Source organism: Danaus plexippus, chromosome 8 (genome assembly GCF_018135715.1).
Source record: "Danaus plexippus chromosome 8, MEX_DaPlex, whole genome shotgun sequence".
NCBI lineage: Eukaryota > Metazoa > Arthropoda > Insecta > Lepidoptera > Nymphalidae > Danaus > Danaus plexippus.
This window is the reverse complement of record NC_083542.1, coordinates 7848824-7874603: the sequence shown is the minus strand read 5'-3', so window position 1 is coordinate 7874603 and position 25780 is coordinate 7848824. Positions and strand designations below refer to the sequence as shown.

The 25780-nt window shown below is 33.3% G+C and overlaps 1 protein-coding gene across 6 annotated transcripts in view; it reads right to left on the bottom strand.

Moving 5' to 3' along the window:
* LOC116775740 (caskin-2) overlaps positions 1–25780 on the bottom strand; it is a 133791-nt gene that overhangs the window by 48155 nt on the left and 59856 nt on the right. For 2 of the 6 annotated variants that reach the window (XM_032668720.2, XM_032668728.2), the window contains exons 1-2: positions 15441–15676; positions 2976–3533 (exon numbers count right to left, since the gene is read on the bottom strand). The exons of 1 other annotated variant lie outside the window; for it this stretch is intronic. In XM_032668720.2, coding sequence (XP_032524611.1) covers positions 2976–3504 — 529 coding nt within the window. In that variant the 5' untranslated portion in view covers positions 3505–3533; positions 15441–15676. Of the gene's footprint in view, positions 1–2975; positions 3534–15049; positions 15293–15440; positions 15677–25780 lie in introns of those variants that run through there. 3 more of the 6 variants (XM_061521204.1, XM_061521202.1, XM_032668734.2) reach the window with 3 other exon arrangements.

The window sequence follows — 25780 nt, the reverse complement described above, 5'->3', positions numbered from 1 at the left end:
TTCGCATGATAATTGGATGTATTATGTTATAGAATGAATATCATTACACTGTGTGGGTGTCATATTAGTTTCAGCCGTTCCCATATTAGAGTCACACTTTGACTGACATTAATACAGCCTTGAGACTGTGTATTATGACATATGGAGTACACTTGACAGTTGACACGAGAGTTATGTACATAACTGTAGAGTGTAATTATATTAGCGTTTAAGTTGGAATGTTTTTCTAAACGGCCGATACTGAACATCTGTGGCTATGTTTTACAAGCGTGTTCGGAATATCAAAGCAAACAAAATCCACCAAAGATTATAATCCCTTAATACAACATTAGACAAAGATCTGGCGAGGGTCGGGCACGTCTATTGTGTCACCTTAATTGTTATTGTACTGAATTAATTTGGTAGCTTGGCGAGATTAACGCTGTCAAAGCAATGTATCTCACTAACATTTTGATATTAACAATGGAACTAGTGAAATTTCATTAAGACATCAGATCAAATTTTTCAAAGAAATTGAACTTGTTCGGATAGAACCTCACTTCGAAATTGAATTTAGAGTTTAAGACTATTAAGTGCATGCAGTTAAACTTAACAGATCCACTCTAGGACCGGACTCACCTAATACTTCAAAGCTCTTTCAATAAGAACATTTAAACGTGTGTATTTCATTATAATGTTCACATTTTAGGTCTGTACGAATTTGTTCAATCTGCCGCTGAAAGTTTTACCATATATCCGAATAAGGAAAAACGTGGATTGCTTTTAACTATATTTGTAAGGTAAATAAATTAAAAAATGTATTTTAATACACTGATGATTTATAAAAGTGACAAGCCATTTATATATAAAAAAACTCGTTACGGTCATTATTTACGTAATAAAACCATTGTCGGCTTGTTTTATGACGAAAGAGGTTCATTTTAAAACATCGTTTTCTCTTTTATAACTGCCACAGACTATGCGAAAACAGATTTTGATGTGGTCGCATATACATTTAATATAATTCGGGTTTCACTATCTGCCAGTTACACTTATGTCATTTTGGCGATGCATCATACTTTTGGCTCTTCCTAACCTGTAGTTGCGTGGGTCGCACGTGACCCGTGCAAGATAGACAAGATAACTCTAAACATGAGCTGGGTGACTATAACCCAACACGTTTTGATACCAGACGATTCGGACAATACTCCGCCTTTTATGGGTTTTATAATAAAATTTCAGATAATTCTTTAACTTTACATGAAAATAAAGATCCTAATCGCGAATAAGTTACAAATAGTTAAATCGCACAATATATTAGGGCGTGCGGAAAAAGCAATTTCTCCAAAAGATTCAGCTGTCATCCGCTGTCCGCTACAAATGCTGACAAGTCCGTCCCCGCATTAGACATATCACTTCTACTACAAAACGAGTTAGCAGAATGCTATTGGGGTTAGTAAATTGAATGAAACCTTCAACGAAATTACACAGATAAATCTTTGTTCTTTCCGTTCTGTTAGAAGAATTATAGATATTTTTTCTCTGGACAGCTTATTTTAACTATAGTTTATGTTTTGATTACAATACAACACAGGTGAATCTAAAAAGGGATAGCAACACATCCGTCGAGAGTATGATGAAAAAGCTCCTTCATCGTCACATCACTTTGCCATGTCCTTTGTGTGACGCCGTCATGAAGCTAACTGGAACAGCGACTTTCATTTGAACCCTCCATTGTTCTTGGACCAGTGTTACAGAAAATTAAAAAGGCAATTCCCTAAATGAGGAGATAAGCTTTGTTTGACACATATCAGATATGTATGTTTATTACATACGTAACGAATCAATTGTATATTGCTTGGTCGTTTTGCTCATCCAGAAATTAAAAATCCTTACACTGCCGAAGTAATCGGAATGGAATGAGATTCGATTTGCATGAAGTTTTGTATGAAACTACTAAACTAGTTATGCTACTGGAAAAATACAGATTATTTTTTATAAAGATCCCGCAAGATCAGGAATGAAGTACCATGGAAAAAGTCGAATTATCATACATGTATGGAAGTAGACTTTTACATTTTTCATTCCACATTGAATTTATTACTGTGCAAAAAGTAAGTCGGCATACATATATTATAACAGTAATAAAATTTAATATTAAATAAGTAAAGACCATACATTAAAATTGATAGATATTCTATAGGGTGATTTTACTTACATACGTTTACCATCTATTAAATATTGATGTTAAGTCGATTCGAATGTAAATATGTTAATTGTCATATGCTATCATCCCACATAGCGTACATTAAGATTACAATATATTAATGACTCATTATATTTCCTTCTTGGAGGCGTTTAAATGGGTAGGTGTCATGCCTTTGGAGGGACTGGATACGCCAAAATAGTACATAATGCAAACATTAAGGGCTACAGTGCTGGATCAAAATTCATGGTAAAAGTTCTGAATCTTGTACGTGTAGGATGACGGTATGTTTGCTCACAATGTACCTTCTGTAATTGGGGGTCATAACCACGGAAAGATAGGGTCTTGTATTTAAATATAATTATAAATGAAATTGAAGTTATATAGTATTAGAATATAAAGTAACACCAGCATACTGAACAGTTATTAACGACTAGTTCAAAATAAAATTAGTTTTGAATGTTGCAGTAATTCTGACATCCAATTAAAACACAACCACAAAGCATTATGTTCATCTAAACATTGCGGCTAATCACATAATTAAGCTGGCTTCCCAAGCATTTATACAGATGGCAATAATAGTAATTAATTTAGCCGGGTAATAACGCTTCGGTCAACGGTTAGCTACCATTTAGAGAAAGATGTGTGATATCGAAAGGTTAGATTTGTTTACTGACGCTACGTATTCGGACTTGGTTAATTGGTCAGTTAATTAAACGTCTACAATCACAAACACGCACAGCGCCTTAAGTTAATGAATGATAAAAGCTGAAGCTACGCGAAGACTCACATAGTAGTAGGTTCTTCCAGCTCCCTCCAAGAGCGCGAAGACAGCGATGCAGTCTTGGAGTGGGGTTCGCTGATGGGGCGCGGGGCAAGGGAATCCTAACATCACCTTCAGAGGAGCTTCTTCCAAGTAAAGAGGAACCTCTATCCCTCGATAATGATCTGCGTCTACCGAACGGTGCTCCTCTGACTGTAGCAAAATTTTCCTCACCGGTTATACTAAACGTTTCCATGGGAATACCTTCAGGCTCGCGTCTGTTTCTCACTGAAAATGTCCTTCGAAATCCATTTGCCAGACCTTCAATAGTTTTTCGCTTCGGTCTGGTTATTTCCTCCGAGCTTATGACAGTTATGTCATCCATGTCCCGATTGGTGTATGACTTATGACGTTGTTCTAAACTGGACAAGTCTTCTATACCGCCGTGTCGATATTTCAATGTTTTTCCTCTGTCTACTATACCGAGTTCATCGTAACTTTTGTATGTTGATGAACGTCGAGGCGCGGGCGGGCGACCGGCTCTGTCTATAGTCATGTTTTTGTTTTAGGGTCCTTAGTAGAAACCTGGTAAAATAATGCTGCGTTTTAGCATTTGATTCGATCAGAACCCGTATTTGTATCCTGATTATCTTGACTTGCATATACGAGCTTATATGAAAGGAATGAAAAATTTTAGATATTTACTATTTTCTTGTTATTATGGCAGTGAAATAGCTACCCTAATTTGTCGTTGGGCGTAATATTCAAAGTTTACCTTGAAAATGTTATTAACATTGATGTATGGCTACTGGTCTTAGTGATAATTTCCGTGAGGGTCGCTCATTTACGTCAGTGTCGTGACTGCTTCACGTTATACGGAAACGAAATAATAAAATTTACTCGCTTGTTCTAAACGACTTTACTACCCTTTATTGACAGATATTGACTTCAATTTTATATTTTACTGTTGTCAAGTAACCGATTAGTCTCGTTAAAGTTAACTGAAGTTTCCAAAACTAATTATATTTACCCATGAGGTTAGGTCTCCGTCTACGTTCAAGAGCAATGTGGTTTAGATTCGAACTTTCGGGATATTTGAACCATACGTAGTTTAAAAAACAGTTTCACTGCGAATTCGAGTGATTTATTGGCAGCGATCGTGGTCGCTTGTGAAGTACTGACACGCCATATACCTAGAAATTGATAAAATATTTGCTATCGATTTATATCTAGGTTTCAGTTTTATAAAACAAATATTTTTATAGAGACTCAATGGGTGTTAGTCAATTATGAGTTGTTATAATCCAAACAACTCGAGTGTTGGAAAATAACAGACAAGTTTGCTTTTGAAATCTCTCGAGCATCTTAAGCCAAATTACCAAAGAAAACAAACCGCGCCCATTCACAGCCGGACTGTACGATGTTTTCCAAACAATTATAGAATTAGGACTTCCTACTTGGGTCGTTAAAAACGGATTTGACCTGATCTAGATAGTTACCGAACATCCTTTACACTATTCAGTACCTACATTGTTTCGGAGAAAGTAATTCGCTTTGAAGTGCGTTCCACGATAATAGAAAAAATATGTTAAGAACAAATCTTAGAGCGTCTACGTTTGCAAGCTGAGAAGAGAAATGTAAATCGCAATAAAACGTTCTGAATTACAATGATTCTTTAAATAGGACAAATATTTAAAACAAATTGAAATGGGAATTAAGTAATAAGCAATTTATTGTATTCAAAGACGCTGAACAAATTTGTAGTTTCCGCTTCGTTACTCTAAAATTAATATATTGAAAGGATATTTAAAATGTTATTTTAATAACTATCGTCTAAGAAAAATGTTTGTACTATTTAAGCTAAGTCTAGACACGAGAAAATTAATGGTATATTTCAGTTTTTAAACATGTTCACTCAAAACAAACTTCAATCAAGGGATCAAGAATGTACATTGCGTGGTAACAATGTTGGCGTGTCACATACTATACCGACGGTTCACGATATCATGTCAAATTGTGTCAACTTGTGTCGTCGTAAAATGACAGAGAGCTTTATATTTCATAATACTATTATGGCTTTATATGAAGCTTCCGTGAGACACATGTGTGGTGAATAAACATGCGGAATGGGATACGACATCTTGTTGCTATTACGTTATCGTTATTGATGTATTTGTTTTTAAATGACTCTCATAGGGGAAGGTTTTAACAGAGCACACTCTTTCGTATATGTATACATGTTTATATTAAGTCTTTTTTACTTGGTTGTTAGATTTCATAACCGAGCAAAGCATGAGAAACGCAATCTCTCAAGCCCCCGCATTATACATCAGTGAATGTTACTCTAAAACATTTTGGACACATAATTTAAATAATATTTTGTTCCGACAACAGCCAGAACGTATTGTCAGATTGAAGTGAATTACCGTTTTTAATTTTATAAATGAAGTAAAATAGAGTGAATACAAATTAAAATAGTAAATATTTACAATAAATATTGAAGTAAATCATTTCATTATTTTCGTTTGTGTGGAGAAACGCTCAACCCGTATTATTCCATTTGTTTTAGATAACAATTCGTATATGGCTAAGAATATAGATTTTAGAAAATTTTTTAACACAAAAGTATAGGAAGTTGTACAATACACAGAAATATAATAGACAGTAAAAGCTATTAAAGAAACTGAAATATCTTTAAGGAATAAACGCTTTTTTAATATAAAAGAGGAATCTCTTCTTAACTACTTCAGTGGTACTCTTTTTAGAATCGTAATATTAAAAATGGGAAATAGGTGATTTATTAAAGATTTGATAAGTGTGTAGTGCTCTATATAACTTCAATGACGTAGGTGCGATTATTTATATTCTTAAGCGGAGGTAGCTGGTAAGAGCAACCGATTGTAAGTGGTCACCAATGTTGAACATCAACAATATAGGGGATGTTGTAGGTATTTAGCCGTTTTTAACGGTTAAGACACATCTGTACAGATTTTAAAAGAACTCATAGTCATGGCCTTATTACTCGTCCAAGACATCGTAAAGAATATTGAAATTATAAAGTACTTTATACACTCATAATCTAAAATAACATAAGATTTGTATTCACAAAACCCATTGACGTTTTGAAGAGTTCGGTTGCGAGAGATCAAAGTATTAAGGAAGAAACAAAACTTCATTCCTTAAACGCTCTCTTCCCCGCATTACGATGCGTAAACATACCGCACTAATTGAGGCTCATGAGTATACTACAAAAGATTACAAAGTTTTTGTTATGTGTATTGGAAGTATTTAGAAAATAACTCGAGTTCCATTCTTGCAACTCACTAATTTCAGGGTTCCGAATTAATTTCAAAGATGCACGACGAAATTACACTGTTATTACATTTTGTGAGAGATCATTTAGCAGTTTTTGCGATGTTTCTCGTTTGAACAGTCTGCCCCCGCCTTAACATCGTGATGCTGGCGAGCGTGTGTGGTCCGTATATGGTGAGTTTATCGGCCATCGCGCTACTATATTCGAATCAACTTTAACCATTGACAATGCGATTTCCAAGAACATTTGGTCCGAAGGAGGAAGTCAGCTTTAATATTATAATAAATACCATTGTGAAAATGCAGATAAGGGGACAATACCGCGACGGTAAGGAGAGGCAAATGGGAGACTAAAATATACGCCATTATGACGAAATAAGTAGAAGCAAACTGACTATGATAAAATACTGCTTACTTTTTGAAATTCAGCAATACATTTGAATATCTTGTTCATAATAATACAAATGCTAGTCGCAATTCACCAGCGTATAGTAGAATATCTCCAGCGCCGAGGTCAGCGATTGGAAACAGCTAGCTCTCTAAGAACAAAGAAAGTCACACTATCAATAACTAACAGTGCTTCATAAACAGGCTCAAATGTCACTGGAATTAATTTATGCACTGTCCATTCACTTTGTATTATATAAACATCCTGTCTTATATAAAAACAATTTTAGACAGAACGTTTATACAGTATACATGTTTGTATTATTATCAATTCGACATATATAGAGTTAGTTGCAATATTTTTTAAGAGTCACCTTTCTCGAAATTGATGAAGTACCATTAATTTAGTTTCCGATATGAAGACTCACAGTCATTAATCTTGCCGATTAACAGATTGTGACAGGTACAAGTGGCAATAATGTAACACGTTCTATAATCATACGATAAAAACATCGAATCGATTACAAACGCTAACGAGACAGGGGGAATGGCCGTGGCCATCCGTCAGCAGAGAAATCTGCAACGAGGCTGAATTACGGGACTCCATTAGCGTGACCGAGCCAAACAATGTCTGACCCCTGTTAAAACACTATACATTAATAAAACTCACCTGAGGGCACACTAGTGCATATGAAGATCGGCCTATAAGTGTCACATTAACTATTGATACGATCGTGGATCGCTGGAGTATTAAAAACACGTATTAGACTGATCCGTAGATTTTGAATCGTGATGGCGGTAACGAGGGATTTAAAATGGTACATCATGTAAACAGCGGAGAGAGCGTTGAAAGGGAAAAGATTTGTGTAGGTCGATAGCAAGTCATGAGGCAAGGATGGCTTGAGTTATTTATCTCAGGTGAAAGCGGGGTCCGCAGATAATCCTAAATAACCGCGGGGCGTGGAGGGTGTAAATCATTATGAACCATCCACGAAGCCAGCAAACAGGACTCCATAATGACAACATTAATATTCCAAGAATTATGACAAAGTTGAATAGGAAGAATATATTAACTATATTGTTGAGTTGTCTGCAATGAAAAGACTCGTAATTTTTGTTTGAAGGTGAAATTGCATTCGGTGTCGAGACTGAAATAACTGTGTTTATAATATTTCCAACCCACGACTCTCCTGTCGATATTAAAATTCAATATAACAGATCGCAAGTTTTATTTTAACAGAACTAGATTTCGTTACAGTTGGATTTCAATTTCGCAGAAAAACGCAAAAAAATGTGACACGGCGCTGGTTATGTGTCATCGTTGGCCACAATTTCGTCAATTTCACTTTACTTGTTTGCTTTTTTGTAAAGATATTCTATTTAAAACGTACCATGATTGTTTTTGCTTCTAACGAAAGTTTTTTGAAATATTATGACAAAAAGGATGTTCATAAATTGTAAGCTTCATCGGTTAAAATACTGAAAAGGTAAATTTGTAAAATAAAGAAATAAATCAAAAAATAAAATCCCTGTTGCCTGTTACAGTCTCGTTAGCAAGCGACGTCCAATAAGGTGACAACAAGAGTAATACGATTCGGTCTTTAGCCACACGGAAAGCTTTTAAGACAAGTGTATTTGTATTTCAAAGAAAGCAGAGAGTTGGAGATGATTTTTTTGTTATAAAAATAATACAGCGACTGTTACTAGTACTGTATTGTGTATCGGTTATTGATCTAAGAATCAATAGTGAGATAATCTATGAATTGAATTAGAAAGCTGAATTACTGTACCATTCAAATACTTCCTGCAAAATATATAATCAATAGTTCAACACGTATTAGCGTTCGGGCGTAATTTCTAAACAATCTGCGAGTGACTTTCGCCATCTTCGATTATTGAGATTAGTATTATTTAGTACGTTAGATTTGTGTGCCTTTATTTACTCTCGCAAGCTATAGAGCGGGCGTTGACATTCGAACAAAAAACAAAATTGCTTTCAAACTTGGTTAACTGTATTGGGGTCTCGGCCAAGGCATTTGATGGATTGACTGATCAGGTAACTTGGCTGTCGTCAATTCTTATAAAATATCCAATAGTTAAATATTATATACATTAATTACTTACATGCTCCACGGACTTCAATTAACTTTCGTTTATTTTATATTTGTGAATAGTAATTACGTTTCCTGCTTAAATTATATGTAGCAAACTTAATCTTATTAACTTAATAATGGCCTGATCGATTTAACGAATTAATTCCGCTTTACTATTAGGACACAACGTTATACACTTTGTAATTCTGTTGTAGCAATTTAACCAGCAATTTACAAAGTGAAACGGTACGTTTTTTTGTGCTCAATTTATCGTTAAATTTAATTTCCTTTGTAGTTTTTGTTGTAGTTAAAAAGTTAAAGGCTCGAGCAAACCGCCTTATAATATATTAATTTATATGTTGTAAGTATTCGTATTCTTTCCTTACATATTAAAGTTTTAAGGTTTCATATTTCATGGAATAAAACTTACAGGAATTTTTGGCGTTTGTCATCAGATTTTATTCGCGAACGAACCAGAACCAAGAAGCTAGTTTTAAACGATGATTTTGATAATTTTTTTTTTATTTGGTATTTAAGGATTATTGCAAAAAAATATTGTAAAGGGCCTCTAGACGAACCGATTTTAAAAAAGTCATCAAATCCTTTGGCGATATAAATTTCGTCATATCGAGTTTATATTTTGCAGTTATAAAAGCATGCCATAATTAGTTGGTTTCAAAAATGAAAAAGTAAATTGTCGATCAGATATAAAAATGTATATTTTTAAAAAGAACGTTTGTATTAGTGTTGACGGTCCATAAAACTATTATTTATACATCCGCCAATAAATGTTTATTAGCTAATTATTTATAATGGCTTCCATTTTTTTTTTCTAATTTAAACTTACGCTTATTTTAACATTACTCGAACATTGAATTCAATTAAATATATTTTGAATAGAATATAAATAAGGCTTTTCAGAAGCGAAATGTTTTAAAATGTATCCTGGAAGACGCATAACCACTGTCCAGCGGTAAACTCCCTGTTAATGTTTTTCTCATTTAAATAAAGCAGTTCCAGTGATTTACAATCTCGGTGGTGACAAATCGTTTAAGATTTTGTCACTGCTGCAGTTAACAACGGGATTTACGCATTAGCTTAATTGTTAAATAAATCAAATTATCTTGACAACAGTCACTACGGACACGTTATGAATTAGGTAATGCTAGTGAAATATGGACGCTCGGAAAACGCTTACAAATTTCGATCCTTATATAACATAATTCTCATTGAAATTGCATCCAAAAAGGTTATATTATGAAAAATTCGGCAACACGATATGACTTTACGAATCACATGTTATATTTTTCTAAAATGTCAAATCTGTCAGATTTAAAAATGGAACAAAGCAAAAAACACACACACATTGAAGCGCAGTCAGTTATCAAACAAAACAAAAGCATAGCGAGACATACAATTAAACAGTCAGAACGTGCACAAAGAAAACGAGTATGACAGCTAATTGTAGAGTCTCATGGCGGTGATTACAGTGTCAGTGGAGCCAGATACGACTAGTATAATAGGAACCCTTACTAATTCACCGTCTGAAATGGGTCAAAGTTTTGCCAGCGATGAACCTATAGACAAGCGTGAGTGGTCGGATTGGTAGAGATTTCTCTGATGGAGACCTTTGAAACGACGAGTTATGAAGCGTACATTTGTTTATAGTCACACATAAATATATGTACATTTAAGCGACACGAATGTATCAAGAATAAAAATTTAATTTCATTTCGTGAATACTACAACTTTTATTTCAATCGATAAAGAATTATAGACAAAGTAAGAACAGGTATAAAAAGTAGGAACAGGTCCAAAAGAACTGAAAGGATAAAGACTACATTTCAAGGATTAAATAAACAAGTTTGGAAGTATTAATTCATATTTATTTCACGCACTTGTCACTTTCGCTGTATGTTAAATAAAGTCCCCTGTAAAAGTCGACAGCGAAGCAATTCTGTCAAAAACGCAACTCGACTTTTTTTTTTAAATACGAGTTTATATTTTTGGTAACAGATAAGGAACTGCATTCAAGTTATGTTAATGTTTGTGTGAGCGTGAAGATTTTAGAGATACGGAATATGTCTCGGTTACATGCTGAACAATTTGCCGTTTTAATTGCGCTTGCATTATGTAAATAGCTCATATTTTAATGAAAATGGAAGATGTTTAACATGAATTCGAATGTAACATATTAAAAAAAACCGATTCCTTCGGATTAAATTCAATTGTATATTTTAAAACTATATAATTCAGTCAGATGTTATAAATTTTGTAAATAGCTTCTAACTAAATCTGTTTAGACGTTGGTAGGGTGTAACAAGAAATCTGAACTGTCAGAGTTGTGTTTGTAATTTGGAGAGAAGCCAGGAGAAGACACCTGCGTCCCACTGAGAGAGCAACCTCAGGATAATAATACGTGAAATAATATTATATGTAACAGATTAAGGATACATTGGATTTGACATCGTTATCAGGGTAATGACGTCATTAAACCATTTGTTTTAATGACGTCTTAGTGTCAATAGTGTGATACATCACACTATCATCTAGATATTCCGTGATCCCGAAAAACGGTTTGAAATAATGCAATAAATAACTTTTGTGAGGAAATGTAGTCTTATACTGTTCTCTGTTGGATATATTTTAAGTTATTGATTTTAAGGCTAAGTCACACTTTATTACATCAAAATAGAAAACCTGGTTATCCACAAAAGGTAAGTGGATGTACTATAAATAATATACAATAAACATGTCAAGTGAATCAGAGATATAGAGTAATGTTTACCTCAAACTCGATAAAACTGTACTCGCTTATCATAAGAGATAGTCTGAAGTTGATTTACAATGCGCATTTCAACAAATTCCACTGAACTACTAACGGTAAAGGTGTCCACATTATTGACGTGTTTTATTTACATTTATTTTTTATTTCGTTTTTATTATATGAAAGAAAATTTCATAAAATAACATATAAATCTCTCTTTGTTAGAACAAAATAACATCTGCAATGATTCACTATTTAGTTCTCAAATTATTTTTTGACAAATAGTGTACAAAAAACAGGTTAAAATGTGAGAAAGTTCGGAAATCTAAAAAATCTCAACATCCGGGCCGTCGGATATTGGGGGTGATGTCAGGTACATATGTACGTGGCTTACACAAGACGCGATACGTCATTTGAACAAAACATCAGTACAAAAACAACGATATGTTATACAGCTTTATTACAGGCTGTTCCAAAATTTTAATGTTTACGATAAAAGTTATATATGTATATATTACATACCCTATATTTTGGGTCAATATTATAATAAATCAACATCATTAATCAAGGATTTGGAACTTAATCACTGCTTCTATTGAAATCGAAAATCAAAAATTTATTTTGGAAGAATGTTATGATTAACGAGCGAGTGTCACCCTCGTCAAATCACAATACAAGTCATGCTACATAATAACAATATTAGGTATACCTACTATAGCATCAGACTGAACCAAATTACCTTTCGCGATGTAATCAGCCTTTGTTCCATAACTGTGTTCGTATCGTAATTAAATTAAGTCTATAAAGTAAAACAAATCATAAAGCTATATGTAAACCATAACTTCTTGTATGATTTTTTTCGCCTTGTTCAGTATTTATTCGTCAGCATTAGTGAGTTAAATATCGGTTTTGGTGACGGATATATTATCCAAATATTACATACTGTAGCGCAGGATATGGTAATGACCCTAAAGAGATGGAAGCCGTACCCAACTATTTTAGTGTAAGCTTAGAGTAAGGGCGATTTATTTTCAGTCCTGTTTCCTTCCAGAACTCCTGTTTGAGCCGGATTAATTATGTTACATGTTTACATTCAGGTTTCAAACGATCGTATATTATATGTTAGAGTTATCGACTTTGTATCTACAATAAATTAAACTAACTGCTCCATAAAATTATTCTACGCGCGACTCAATAAATTCTATTCTTATAACAGAACCAGAATAGAATAATAATAGTTCGTAATTTATTAAATGTCTACTTATTTATATCAAAGTAAAGGACACTATTTATATTAATATTTGATGAAATTTAACAAGCTAATGTTGATTAAATATTCGTAAAGATTAAATTATCAGTAACTTAATTGCCGTGTTATCAGAATTTTAAAACAATACGAATTCAAGGTTATGCGAACGTGACGTTATCAACGAATTAAATGGCACAATGTTATCCTATCAAGAAGTTTAACACAACGAACCCTAATTCGCTCAGATCTTAATTAATTGATAGAGGAAACGTAATATTAGAGTTAGAAGAACATCACTTATTGTTAAAGAAATGAAGTGCATCCCGCATTTCCTGCAAGGATACTTAGAGAGAGTGATATAATTTATATGATAAATTCATTACGAATTAAAATAAGCACTTTATTATACTACTGTGCTCGTCTATACTGCTCGTCCTTCTTTTATTTTATTTTTTCATTATAATATTTTGTCGAAAACAATCTGTGCAAACATGAAAATGGTTGAAAATTACTTTCACCAGTTAAGGTAATTGAAGTTAAAACACATATATATACAAATTCTCTACCATACAAATCCCACGTACTCAATACAATTTCAAAGTCAGTGATATTATGACAATCATTGCAGGTATAAGCAATATCCTCTGTATGCTGTTGGTTACTTCAGCTGCCTATTTCGTGGGTTTGTAAATCTGTCAATTATGTATCCAGGCAGCTGTGTGACAGGTGGTGGAATCGGGCCCGTGCCTGCGATTTGGTTATTTTTCAACTCACAAAAATAACGCAGGGGTGCTCAGATTAATTCTACTTTTGTAATAACAAACGGACCGTCAATAATAAACGCTGTATAATTTGTGTGCTTCAAATAACTTTTTGTTATTATTGTATTTGAATTTTATGTTCCATTATTTTAATACATAATATTGCTTTGTACTAGTTTCGGTATAAAATTTTATGATGTGTATTTTTATGTTATAATTTCAAAGCCGAAACAAAAAGCAACAAATATTGAATCATCGCAGATTGTTTTCATAAATTTTGAGTTGGTTTTAAGTTTAACAAACACAACGTGCTTACACCGAGTTACCGCCAATAGTCTTGAAATAAGCGTATTATGTTACAAGTTCGTACTTAGAACTTGGTCCAAGTAACTACACTATGTTTACTAACATTTACTTCGTGTTGGTTTTGTCTTTTACAATGTTAGTAAAGTCTCTCTAGTTCTGATTGTAAAACAATTTAGAGTGGTAAATCATTTAGCGCGCCGCTTACTAAGTCTCTGCAAATAAGGAGAGAAAAAGCAATGAATCGGTATTTATGAGGCCGACGCTGACAAAGAGTATCCCACAGTTGTCAATACCGAAGCCTGGCGATGGCATTAGATGCCATAAAAGGTGACAACCGGATGATAGTATCTCTAGAAAAACTCAGCCCTACAAGCGGAACTTGACCTCTATTGAACTTAATAATAAATATCGGACCACTGTAACTGTATAGTATTCTGGAGTTATTGTTATAGTGGATTCAGACGAGATTATATCGAGTCCATAAAAGGTTTTAACGACATTATAATGAAGTTTAAATCTCAGCTGCATGCGAGGTTAGCGAGATTGTGTGATAAAGGGCCGCCCTTTGAGTGAAGATGGCGGGCTGTGATGCGCGAGCGCATCTGCCGGCCCACGTGCTCACGCCCGCGCAGGTTTCTCATTAAAATGTTTTTTTTTTATTATATTCTCAACAAACACATTTATCATTTGCACCAGATGCGCCTTTAATAATAGGGTTACCTCGGGTAATTCATTCTTTAATTAAATTTCCCGCTTCCTATTCCAAATTTAATGTTCGGAGACCGAGAAGATTTACTCTCTCATTTTGGGAGCCAGGAATTCTTGTAGCCCGGAACGAGTACTTCGTCCTGAATGTGATGGGCCACATGTGGGCTATGAAGTGTTCTGTTTTTTGTCAGTCGACATCTGAGCTCTGTTATGCGACATGTGCAAAATTATTTGGTGGCAAACAGGATGAACTGTGTTGTATGGGTTCATCCTAGTTAATCGCTTTACGCAATCTATTTTGCGTTGTAATATAAAACTTCGTGTGTCACTCAGGTCGGACTATAAATGAAATTCAAATATATTAATGATTAGTATTCCTATCTTAGAAGCCAATGTCTATCTAAAAGCCAATTGTTAGTTCGTTCTCCTAGGGGTTATTTCTTCTCTACAAACAGTGACAGACATGCTTACAGGCAAGCTTTTGTTTTGTAACCTCCACGGCGGTGATTAAATCTCACCATTATTATTTACTGGCTCCATTCAAACACCCACTGTCGGTCTCTAGGCGGTTTGGAAACTATGCCGTCCACCCACAAACGCTGGTCCCGTAGGCGCAACAGGGTCACAAACACAGCCTTTATGTAAGTAATATTATAACGACTGAATGCACCACGAGCTATTGTTCACGCTAACTCGTTTTATTTAAATCCAGAGTCAATACAGAGACGCGAGGCCCGGTATTGTTTTGGTCATTCGGTGATCTGTGAACGAGTTGCGTTCGCTTAAACCGTTTATACTGTGAACACATCCGTGTATCGAATAAAGTAATGTGCTTCGTGCAAGCCAAGATGATCGGGTACATCAATAAATATGCAATAAACAGTAACATGCAATTAAATTAAAATTTACCATTAATTTTCAAGTTATTATTCAAAAGGACCATCGGCTCATCTACAAGAACCTCTATTTAATCACGCCACTGGTATCCACAACCGATGTCATCGAACGTCACAAATAATAGACACTGCAAATAATCCTCACGGACACGTATCAGGTGTATCACTAAGTTCGTTTGGAACTCGCAGTTTGTTTACGGACGCGCTCGACTGCGCAGACATCTAGCGCTAGACTGAGCGACCGTCGACCGCTGTCGAGTTGACCGGCGCGGCGTCGTGGAGCGAGGTGGTAGCCTCCCCCCCTCACCACCACCACCATCACCCCCCGTCCCGACACCCGACATATCTGGCGACCGTCGCCGGCTATATGGAATTGTCGTGACTCGATAGATTGAACCTACCTTTGTATAAAATTTCTTCTCGTTTTTACGCGATCCCGTACAGGCGTACACGATGGTGTGATTTCGATACGGCCGTGTGAGAGCCCGTTGCAATCACTTTGATATAAAGATATTGATAACGAAATACTTAACCGTTATATTTACAGAGATTTTTTGTGAAAAGATAATTACATAACATAGAAATATAACTAAATTTTGCATTTAAGGTGATTATTTTTCTGACATTAAGTAAGCTATAAGCACAAATTACGTTACTAAAAAGTAAGCAACATTTCAGCACTAACTATAAATCACAAATCGCGACTATTAATCAAAAGTTCAGGAATATTGAACGATTTCTTAATTAAGTAATTTGAGAGGTGTCCAGTGTTGCCGCCTACTTAATATCAGTTTTGACTGATTAACTTTTAATTTTTATCTCAAAAAAAGTCAATAAATAAGTTAAAAAAAACATCGTATTCAAATAAATTTTTAAACACTGGATTCGAAGTTAACGGATTAGGTAAACAATAATATAATTAAAAAGCAATTCAATTATCGACTTTGTTGCTGCTTTCCTAACAAATATTTTCCCACAAAAGTTTCAAAGCGATAGGTAAAAATCATCTAGAAAAAAAAAAACAATTTTAATCTGTTGAGCCCATTCGTTCGTTTTATTACCTTTGTGTGGGTTTCGGAAAGGCCGCACCAAGGTCAGTTTGGCAGTTCTTGAAATTATGGTTTTGTTTTTAATAAATTACACCGTCACGAGTAGTTTGAGGTAGATTCTTGTGAATTTTATATATCCTTTTTGTTAAATAACACTTAGAGAATAAGTAAGCACATGTTTCTTGCATTACTAATGTAATATAAATACATTTTTTCTATGGTTGGATATAAGAAACATTACAGTTTCTTTGTAGAACAGTGTTTATAAAAAAAACATTTGTTAGCACTTAACAGATATATAGAATTTAAAAAAGAAGACAATTTCATAGTTAAAATATCCTAATGCACTAGAAATAAAGACCAATTCTAACGAGAATTTAATGAGACAATTAGTCGAGAACGAAATAAAATTATTACAAAACTGACATTGACTCAATATCACAGAAACTGAGACTATGTTATTAGTTAAAATTGAGATGAGGACTTGAAGAACGAAATACTTATTAGGTTCCAAAAAGAAATCCCTGTTCATATATGTATATAGAATAGTATAAACTTCTGACTTGAACACGGTTATGACGTTCCTAATGAATGCACAGAAACTAAAATTAATTGAACAGATGTTAAGTATACAACTGGTGTATAATTTACAGATGAGTGATTCAAGATATCTAGACGATAGTATCGCTGACTGAACATTTTATCAAAGCATTTCCGAGAACAACTGTCTCCTAATTTGGTTTGGTAATTTCGTGTCTTTATATGATTGAAACTGACAACTTGTTTATAGATGCAAGCATATAAAGTAAGCTGATAAAGACGCTTTGTGACTTTTGCATATGATGTTTCACATAGACCCCATTCACCCCTCGCTACGATATCCTAACTTAAACAATTAAAATTCAATAAGTTAATGTTTAACAACTACATCTGACTTGCTCTATTCAAAAATATTTTTTCTCACGGCCGACAACGCGGTCGCAAATCTAGTCCCTGCGGTAACTTGAAAGAGTAGTTCTGAAATAAAACGTCCCATCTTTATTCAACAGGCATATTTGTAGGTGACTGGCTGCGATCCAAAAAGGAGATCGCATCGAACAATAAGTCACGGTGAAACTTCTGCAATAAATATCCTCTAAAATAAAAAAGCTTACGGTAGTTGTGGGCGATAGCATTTTAACTTGAATAAGCGTATTTTACAGAAATATTTATACTCAAAGAGCACCGCTATCTTTTTAAAATTTTATATCATACATGTGATATTTTAACTTGAAATTGGTTTTAAAGTTTTCATGAATTTATTCACAAAAAAATTTTGTCACACTAACATGGTCCAATAATCTTCAACAGTTTTATGTAAATGTATTTCATTAAAATTTAATATATTTTGTAAATTTTATTGTGATATCGTTATAAATCAACTGATTAAAACTCTCGCTAATTACACTATACCTTTTAAAAATCACATCATGACATCATTGGCAACCCTTTGACTTTAAAATTAGTTTTTAATCTCGCTCGTCTCTAAGGCGAGTTTTATTTTTGGACCCCGGATTCTACTTATGCATATTTCCATACCCACTTGTACTTTGCAGCAATATTCTTGTCTCCATAATGTAAAATTAAAATAAGAATTCCATATAAAATATAAAACGACAGGTCTGCCGCCATTGTGTCTACAAGTATTTTATACATTACGATATTTGATTTCCGCAAGTAATGGACGGATGGTAGGATATTATGGAATGTGAGATGTATTTTATGTGCAATAAAGGTTATTATCCTTAAGACAGTTTTTTATGTATTTTCGTTAAGTATTTGGATAAAGAATGTGGAGCAAATATGATATGAGAGCTATGATTGATCTGTCGAGTCTTTAATCGTTATCAGTATAGAAGTAAAGAGTTTTTTTTTTTTTTACAAAATAGGCCACTAAAATGTATAAATATTTTTCTTATAAAAACACTATCAAAACAAAGACGATATATATTTTTGTATTTTTTTGTAGGAGAAAAAAATTTATGAGATAAAAGTCAAGACATTAATAGAAAAGACGATAAAAGATTTCTGTATATTTTTATTAACACCTCGGTGAATTTTATTTTTTTTTGTATGTTTGTGAATGATTTTTTAAAAAAAGGGTTTAAATATTTTATAGATTTTAACATATTTTCAGTTTTCACAATTAGTAAGTACTATATACTTTTACTTACTTTGCAGTGTCTGTATGTAACTAAGTTTGTTCGAACCTTGTAAATTTAATTTGAAGCGTATATCTCCAATTATTGAGTTGAAATTTCCACATATTTAACTTGGATTACAAAGCCAAAATGGGGGAACATCCAAGATGGCAGACTAGATATTTAAAAACAGTCTTACGGTATGAGTATGAATTGACTTGCTGATAATAAACGGGTAAACTTCTTTTATTGTATACACTTTTATTTAAGTTGTATGGTTCATTTATTTGCAAAAAACAAACAAATTTAAAACTATTACTAATATATCACCTATAAACATAGCCATCAAACACAAGTGAAACTTAATTTCCCAACTTTTAAACGGGAAGTGGCTCAAATGATGCACGAAACATAAATTCGTCGAAAATCCATTGTATCGGATGTTTGGTACAACGTTAGTTTTGGTCGGTTTGATACAAAAACGCCGAAACTCGATATCAAGTTTCCCGGGCGCTAATTGGCCGCCGCTGCAGCGATAGGGTTACAGAACTAGGGCGACAATAAACTATCCGGTAAATAGAATCTATTAGCAGAACTACGTTTCGGGAAAATCTTGTTATATGACACGACTTGACTTTCTCTAAGACTTCTATTGAATTATTTCAGCACCTGGAAGTTATACGGCTTGAAAGTTGCGACCAAATCCTTTATTTTACGTAAAAACAAAAATTTCACACAAATATAACGACACCTTAATCTAAATCAATAAATATTCGAGTACAATTGAATATTTCTATATTATCTACAAATATATACAGTCATTTATATAATTCACAGTCACCCTACAAAGTGACAGATCGCAAGCGGTTTAATTTATACCTTTTTATTATGTACGAAGTTTATAGCTCAATTAAAATGATCATTTTATATTTGGAGCATCCGGTTAATGCATATACATTATATATTTAATATTTATATACTTAAAATATCATAGACAATTCAGCCTGTGAACTCGAAACACGAGATAAACAAGAAAACTCTAAAAGGATTGAGAATTTTTTTGTAAACATTTAAGTAAAAAAACACACATAAAAGACGTATAAAAAATTATCCGACGGAGATTCTGTTTGTACATAATATTTCTTGAATGCAGTTGGGATGGACTCTAAATACTTTAAAGAATATTTTTGCCGAAAATTCTAATTGTCTGTATGTATCATGCCGAGTCGTGGGCCCTGGAAATATTTTAAGTGAAGAAGCTCGCTGCGTCTGCCAGAAAATTAAGACGACAGATTAAAGAGGCATTTTCTGACGAATTTCTTAAAAGCTTTTTATATCTTTTTTTTATCTGAAATTATTAAAAAAGGTTTTGTAATTCGATAAAATGAGTGTGATCGCTATATTATGAAGTTCTAGAGACTGGAAGCGTTTTATTTAGGTTCCGGTTTAATTAAAAAGTTTTTCCTAAGTAAACTAATTAGTATTTATAACCGTCCGACCGATTCCAATACACTTCCGGGGCAAAATCATTGAACAGCCGGTATCCAAAGATTTATGACTAAAAACATCTTTTTACATTCAAAGTACTCACTAACATTACAATATCATGCAAGCTGGATACTAAATACGCACAAATTAAAAACTCATTTACCTAGAATTACAATCGCAGGAATATTTTCTCCTTACATAAAATTCAGTTAGCCTCAAATATAAGTTATGTTAAAAAAGAAAATTATATAAATAAAAGGTTAACATTGGTCTAGGAACAACAATTTATGTCATCCAGCCCAGCCTCGGAGAAACATAAAAAATATTTCAAAGAACACGCGCGTCTGCGACGAGAACCAATTATAATAACGGAAATAATCTTTACGACGAATAATGAACGCTTCCTGAACAAATGGAAATAATTTTCTAGGAAGCGCTATATTTGGAGGTGCGAATGACGATGATTGTGTGTCCCTTGATGAGATGGGATGGCTATCCGACTTGTTTTGGATAATTACTGAAAACTGTCAGAGATTATGCACGCAATCAATCCGTTAAAAAAAAAGTATACGTATACATGTATATTTAATTAAAAACATTAGCTGTGTGGATAAGGGTTAGCGTTGGGGACCTGTTTTATCTTTGCGTTTAGTTTAATTTCCAACCTTCCGATGCCGCCAAAATATCTCATTAGTTTTCGCTGTACAATTAAACCAGCATATAAGATACTGGCTGTAAACATTACATTTAAATGTTGATTTTGTTTTTAATTCAACTTAAAGTCTCAAGTATATTACGATGTTAATGTTGCATAAACTAAAAAGGTTTTAATTAGACTCAGCTCTATACTGTTCTTTTTTTACACGTACTGACATGACTTATGAGATTTGTACATTGAAAGAGGTTTTATTTATAGCAACGTATATAATATTTGTGTTATTAAGAATACAAATAAAACTTCTAATCAACTCATTTGAGTAATGTCAACTAGTAACTATAACTGATTGAAATAACTTATTTTATATTAAAACAAAAGTAGTATGATGAGAATTAAACTATTTTTATCAATAAAATATTGTAAGATACTTCACGAAACTAATATAAACTAGAGCTAACATTGTAAGATTGTATTGTCTTAGGCGTAATAGATTTAAAATTTTGGAATATGGCGCCATCGCCTCTTAAGAGCATTTATTACGGACTGATTTTATAACAATTTAATAAATGAAATGAAAATTAAATCTATTGGAAATTTCTTTTACGAGCAGTTTATAGTTTATCGAGAGTTTTAGGAAGCGAAATGTAGGGTTAATTTTAATAAGAATGTTGAATAAAAAAGATAGTTGTTTCGTAAACTAAAGTTATATTGAAATTTGATGTCGTCAGAATGGAAGCGGAGGTTGTGAATATCTTAGAAATTACTACATATTTATGTTAAGTTTCAATCTTGTTTTATTTACTTTTAAGGTTTTACAACCAAAAATGGCCAAGAAAGGATTTGTAATACTCTATGAAGGATGCCTTTGTTTCTCTTCTTATATTATCTTAGTTACATTAAAGGACGAGTGACACAATGTTTTTGTTGATATTAACTACATGTGGTGCGAAGGTCGACTAACATCTGCCAACATTAGCACTGATTATTCACACGCTTAGGCTTGTGTACATAGCTAGCGGAAACGGATATTTTGACAGATTAAAAAAAAACTCATTGACAGACTTTGTGATCATTATTTGTAACCTGTGTCTAGCTATTCTTAAATATGTTTCTTATTTAAACCATCCTGCTATAGAAACTTATATGTTTTATGACTTTAACTATTCACATATGTGTGCGTACGTTATATGTGACAGGTCAATTAACAAAGAAGTTTCGAATGTGTACCATATTTACAATTCATTGGGCAACTTTAACGGGGTAAGTCAAGCTTTACGGCTGTTCTCACTTACTAGTATTAATGTTCTATGAACGTGACCGACGGACAACCAATGCTATATATAGTCAGCTGTAATGACTTGTGTTTCCTTAGCTTAGAGTTCGTGACACACGGCCGATAAGGACGTTGAGCATTAATAAAACATATCAATACTATTGCGAATGTCTGTTTTGGTTGTAGCGTTTAATAGTGTCGTAACTGAATCAGTCGTCGAGATTTCTGCGTGTATTTCGTTAATGATACTAATATGAAAATGAACTAAACATAAAAAAAAACAAAACTGTTATAGATAACAAACCAATTAACAAATTTCTTTTACGACACCGCGTTTGTATTTATACATAGAAGTGCTCTTAGTATGTATTTTTATAATATGGCCTATGTATTCAACTTTCTACCACTCCGTGTGTCTTTCGAATAATGAGTTCAATTTCCTCAGCTTAGTCGAAACGTAATACAAATGAGATGAAACCGGAGCCGTTATTAAACTACTGTTTATATACAAACAAATAGTTCAGTTTTACTTAGTCAAATATCCGCTTGCCACAGTTTAAAATATATCCATATCATTTGTGAGTGTAGTTTGCAGTAGTCAAAATCTTACGCATAAAGAATGCATGTCGATGGTCTCATTTACCTAAAGTGTTGTGCGTGGAATAGTCAACTGTGGACTATTATGTTAATTTGGATCGATTATAGCTTTAGGAGTCCGTGATTTTAATATCAAGGTTCTTATTGAATTGCCAGAGCTCCAAAGAAGAAAAGCCCTTAGAAGGTCATGTTAAGGTTTAGTATGTTTTGATTGACTGATTAGTAATAAAGTATTTAGTAAGACCGTTGTTTCCATAGTTTTAGGAACAGCAGAGCTTTTGAGAGGCAGACGGAGCTATTAATAAGTTTTTTTGTTTTTCTAATATAAATCGAAAGTAGAGCCCTTTCATTTAAGAGACGAAAGGTAACTTACATTAGTTAGGAAAATAACTTACAACCTATTTTTGTCATAAGACGGCAAAAGACACGTATGTAACAATATGCAACGTTGTCTAGCCAACTTAAAACTAAATTCTAGCCACGTATGGATTGAGTTATATTATTGTCTTCTTGAGATAGACGAGTATAATATCCAAAATACTATTACTAACTAATACCCGATTTTCTTCCAAACACGTTTCCATCAGCAGTCTTAAATTCAAACCCAGCTTCCAAAGTTGTACGAAAAGTCATTACCTGAAACCAAAAGATATTTAATTTAATGCTGAACACAGGAAGGATCCAAAACATTTATAAATCTTTCATATATCATCCATTCACATAGAAACCATAATAAATATATGTAATAGACATGTATGTATAATCAAACTGTCTTTGTTTTTCTATATTTCTAAAGTTTTACAGGACCAAACTAGAGAATAAGAAAGTAATGTACGTTTTTTTAGAGAAATGCGTCCTTCCAAGTAACCCAGGTCCGCAACTCATTCGCACCAGTCGTTCGTAATGGCTTACGGGCCCTATCGCAATTATATAGGATTTATGTTTGGTAATAACTCTTTATAAATATTCTGGAATACAATAAACAGTGTGCCGTAAAACTTCTAATCTAAGAGCAACAACGATATCTCTTAAGACGCTCTAACACGATTAGTTATTACAAGTCGATTTGAAATCTTTCAGTGTATGTGAAAGTTTTCAATCATAAAATAATATAGAATATCAAAAAGTTTTGTCATTTAATCCGTATAGAAGATTTCAATTGATTACGATGAATCAATAATTCATATAGAGAGACACTGGCGACTTTCTCGTACGGCTTACAATAATTTCATCCTACGTATTTCTGAATCGTGGGATTATAATGACATTTTATTCTCAGTACTATTCACATAATAGTAGCAATTATTTATAAATATTTTAAATATAACGTGGCTTTGTATCTCGATGTTATTTAGATGTATAATTCTCGTTTACACCAAACCAAAGAATATTGCCTACAGTTTCATTAAACCTAGTTCCCAGGCTTATTGTGATAATACCGTTTAACAGATTACGTGTTTTGATTAAACAAACGGACATCTGACTGGCGTACGTTACACAGAATTAAGAAGTGCTTACCAAAGAAATAAACGAAACGAAAATGGACAGATATTAAATAATATTTTAATGAGATTGGATTTAATACTACTTTACGATGTTTGTTTTATGATTATAAAACATTAGTGGATTAACGACAGAAAACATGCAATATCATGGAAATAATTGGAAGTCTCGAGTGAAATTTCAATTCGAGCAAAGCCTTCGTTTATGAAACAGGATGAGTTTGAAAGCAAAACAAAGATTCCATCCAACTATCGTCTCGTATGCAGTTGATCTGATACATCATACAAGTGATCTGACTGCATGAAAAAAGACAGAAAAGTCAACAAGAGAGGAAAAACAGTGGTTCTTATTATAAATGTTCTGGCGCAGATAAAATATAGAAGTTAAAATCAACTTCTGATTTATTTACAATTTTTTTAATTATATACATATATTTAAATATAAATGACTAGCAAAATAGAACCATCTGTTTTTAAATGCTTCCAAATTTTTCAAATCCGCCCTGTTTCTTTAAGCGTTGCCAGACTCGAAAATAGATAAGGCACCATTAATGACCGTGATAGATAAGGGTTGCCCGGTAAAAAATATTCTCTTATATAAGGGTCGGAATTAGCCTGAACAGCGGGGAACGACACCCCGCTGCGGTTTTAGACTAGCTGGCCGTGGATTTGCAATGATAATGCATATTGCCATCCTTGCATTTTACTTTTTGCGATTCACTGGGAAATATTCACATTGTAGGTTTGTTTATGATGTCCATATTTTATATTCTCCCGCTTGGATGAAAACAGGCCTATAATGAAGGTAACGTATTTTGTCTATTATAGCTATTTAACTGAAAGCAAATTCAATATTCATAATTCCGATTGATTCTAAGCTTTGTTATGTGTCGTCAGGATTCATTTTAGAGAAGCGTTAATGTGATAGGGAATGTGATTAATATAATGTGGCGATTTAGACGCGCCCTGTTGGGGCCATGTTGGGCCACTCCCTACGTCCCTTCGCGGTAATTACACATCTTTTTGAAAGCTTCCTCGTAAATAACCTTTGCTCGTGCACTGTTTTGTTTGTGTCATTTTTTGAGATCCCTTTAGCTATTCGTTTTGAAGTTGTGATATTTTTTTTAAATAAATTGTAATAAAAAAAACACATTCTGCCATAAATGTTATGGGAGTTAAATATAAAACATCTTTTTAAGGGACGTTACCAATCAACATTTTTTTTTTATATTTCATCTTATGCTTTAATGACATTGATCGGTAAGCTTTCGTCAATTAAAATTTCTGAATTCGGTAAAATTTCTGAATTAATTTAAACACTAAACAGCCATCACGACGAATAGTTTATGGGGTAATTTTTATTACTAATAGTAAGACTTTAGGAACAAAAAATATATTGAAGAAGAGTATCAATCAATTCACCTTTATTTTTGGAAAATTTTGCGTTTTTTAATGGATTTTTAACATTCTTTCTCATTCACTAGTTTGTTTGTTCCCATGCCATCACATGGTTTTTTATAAATAATTAATGACTAACTAAGAAATTAGGGGAATATATTACTGTTTATTTCAAATCTGAATATTTAACATATTATATTTTAAATAG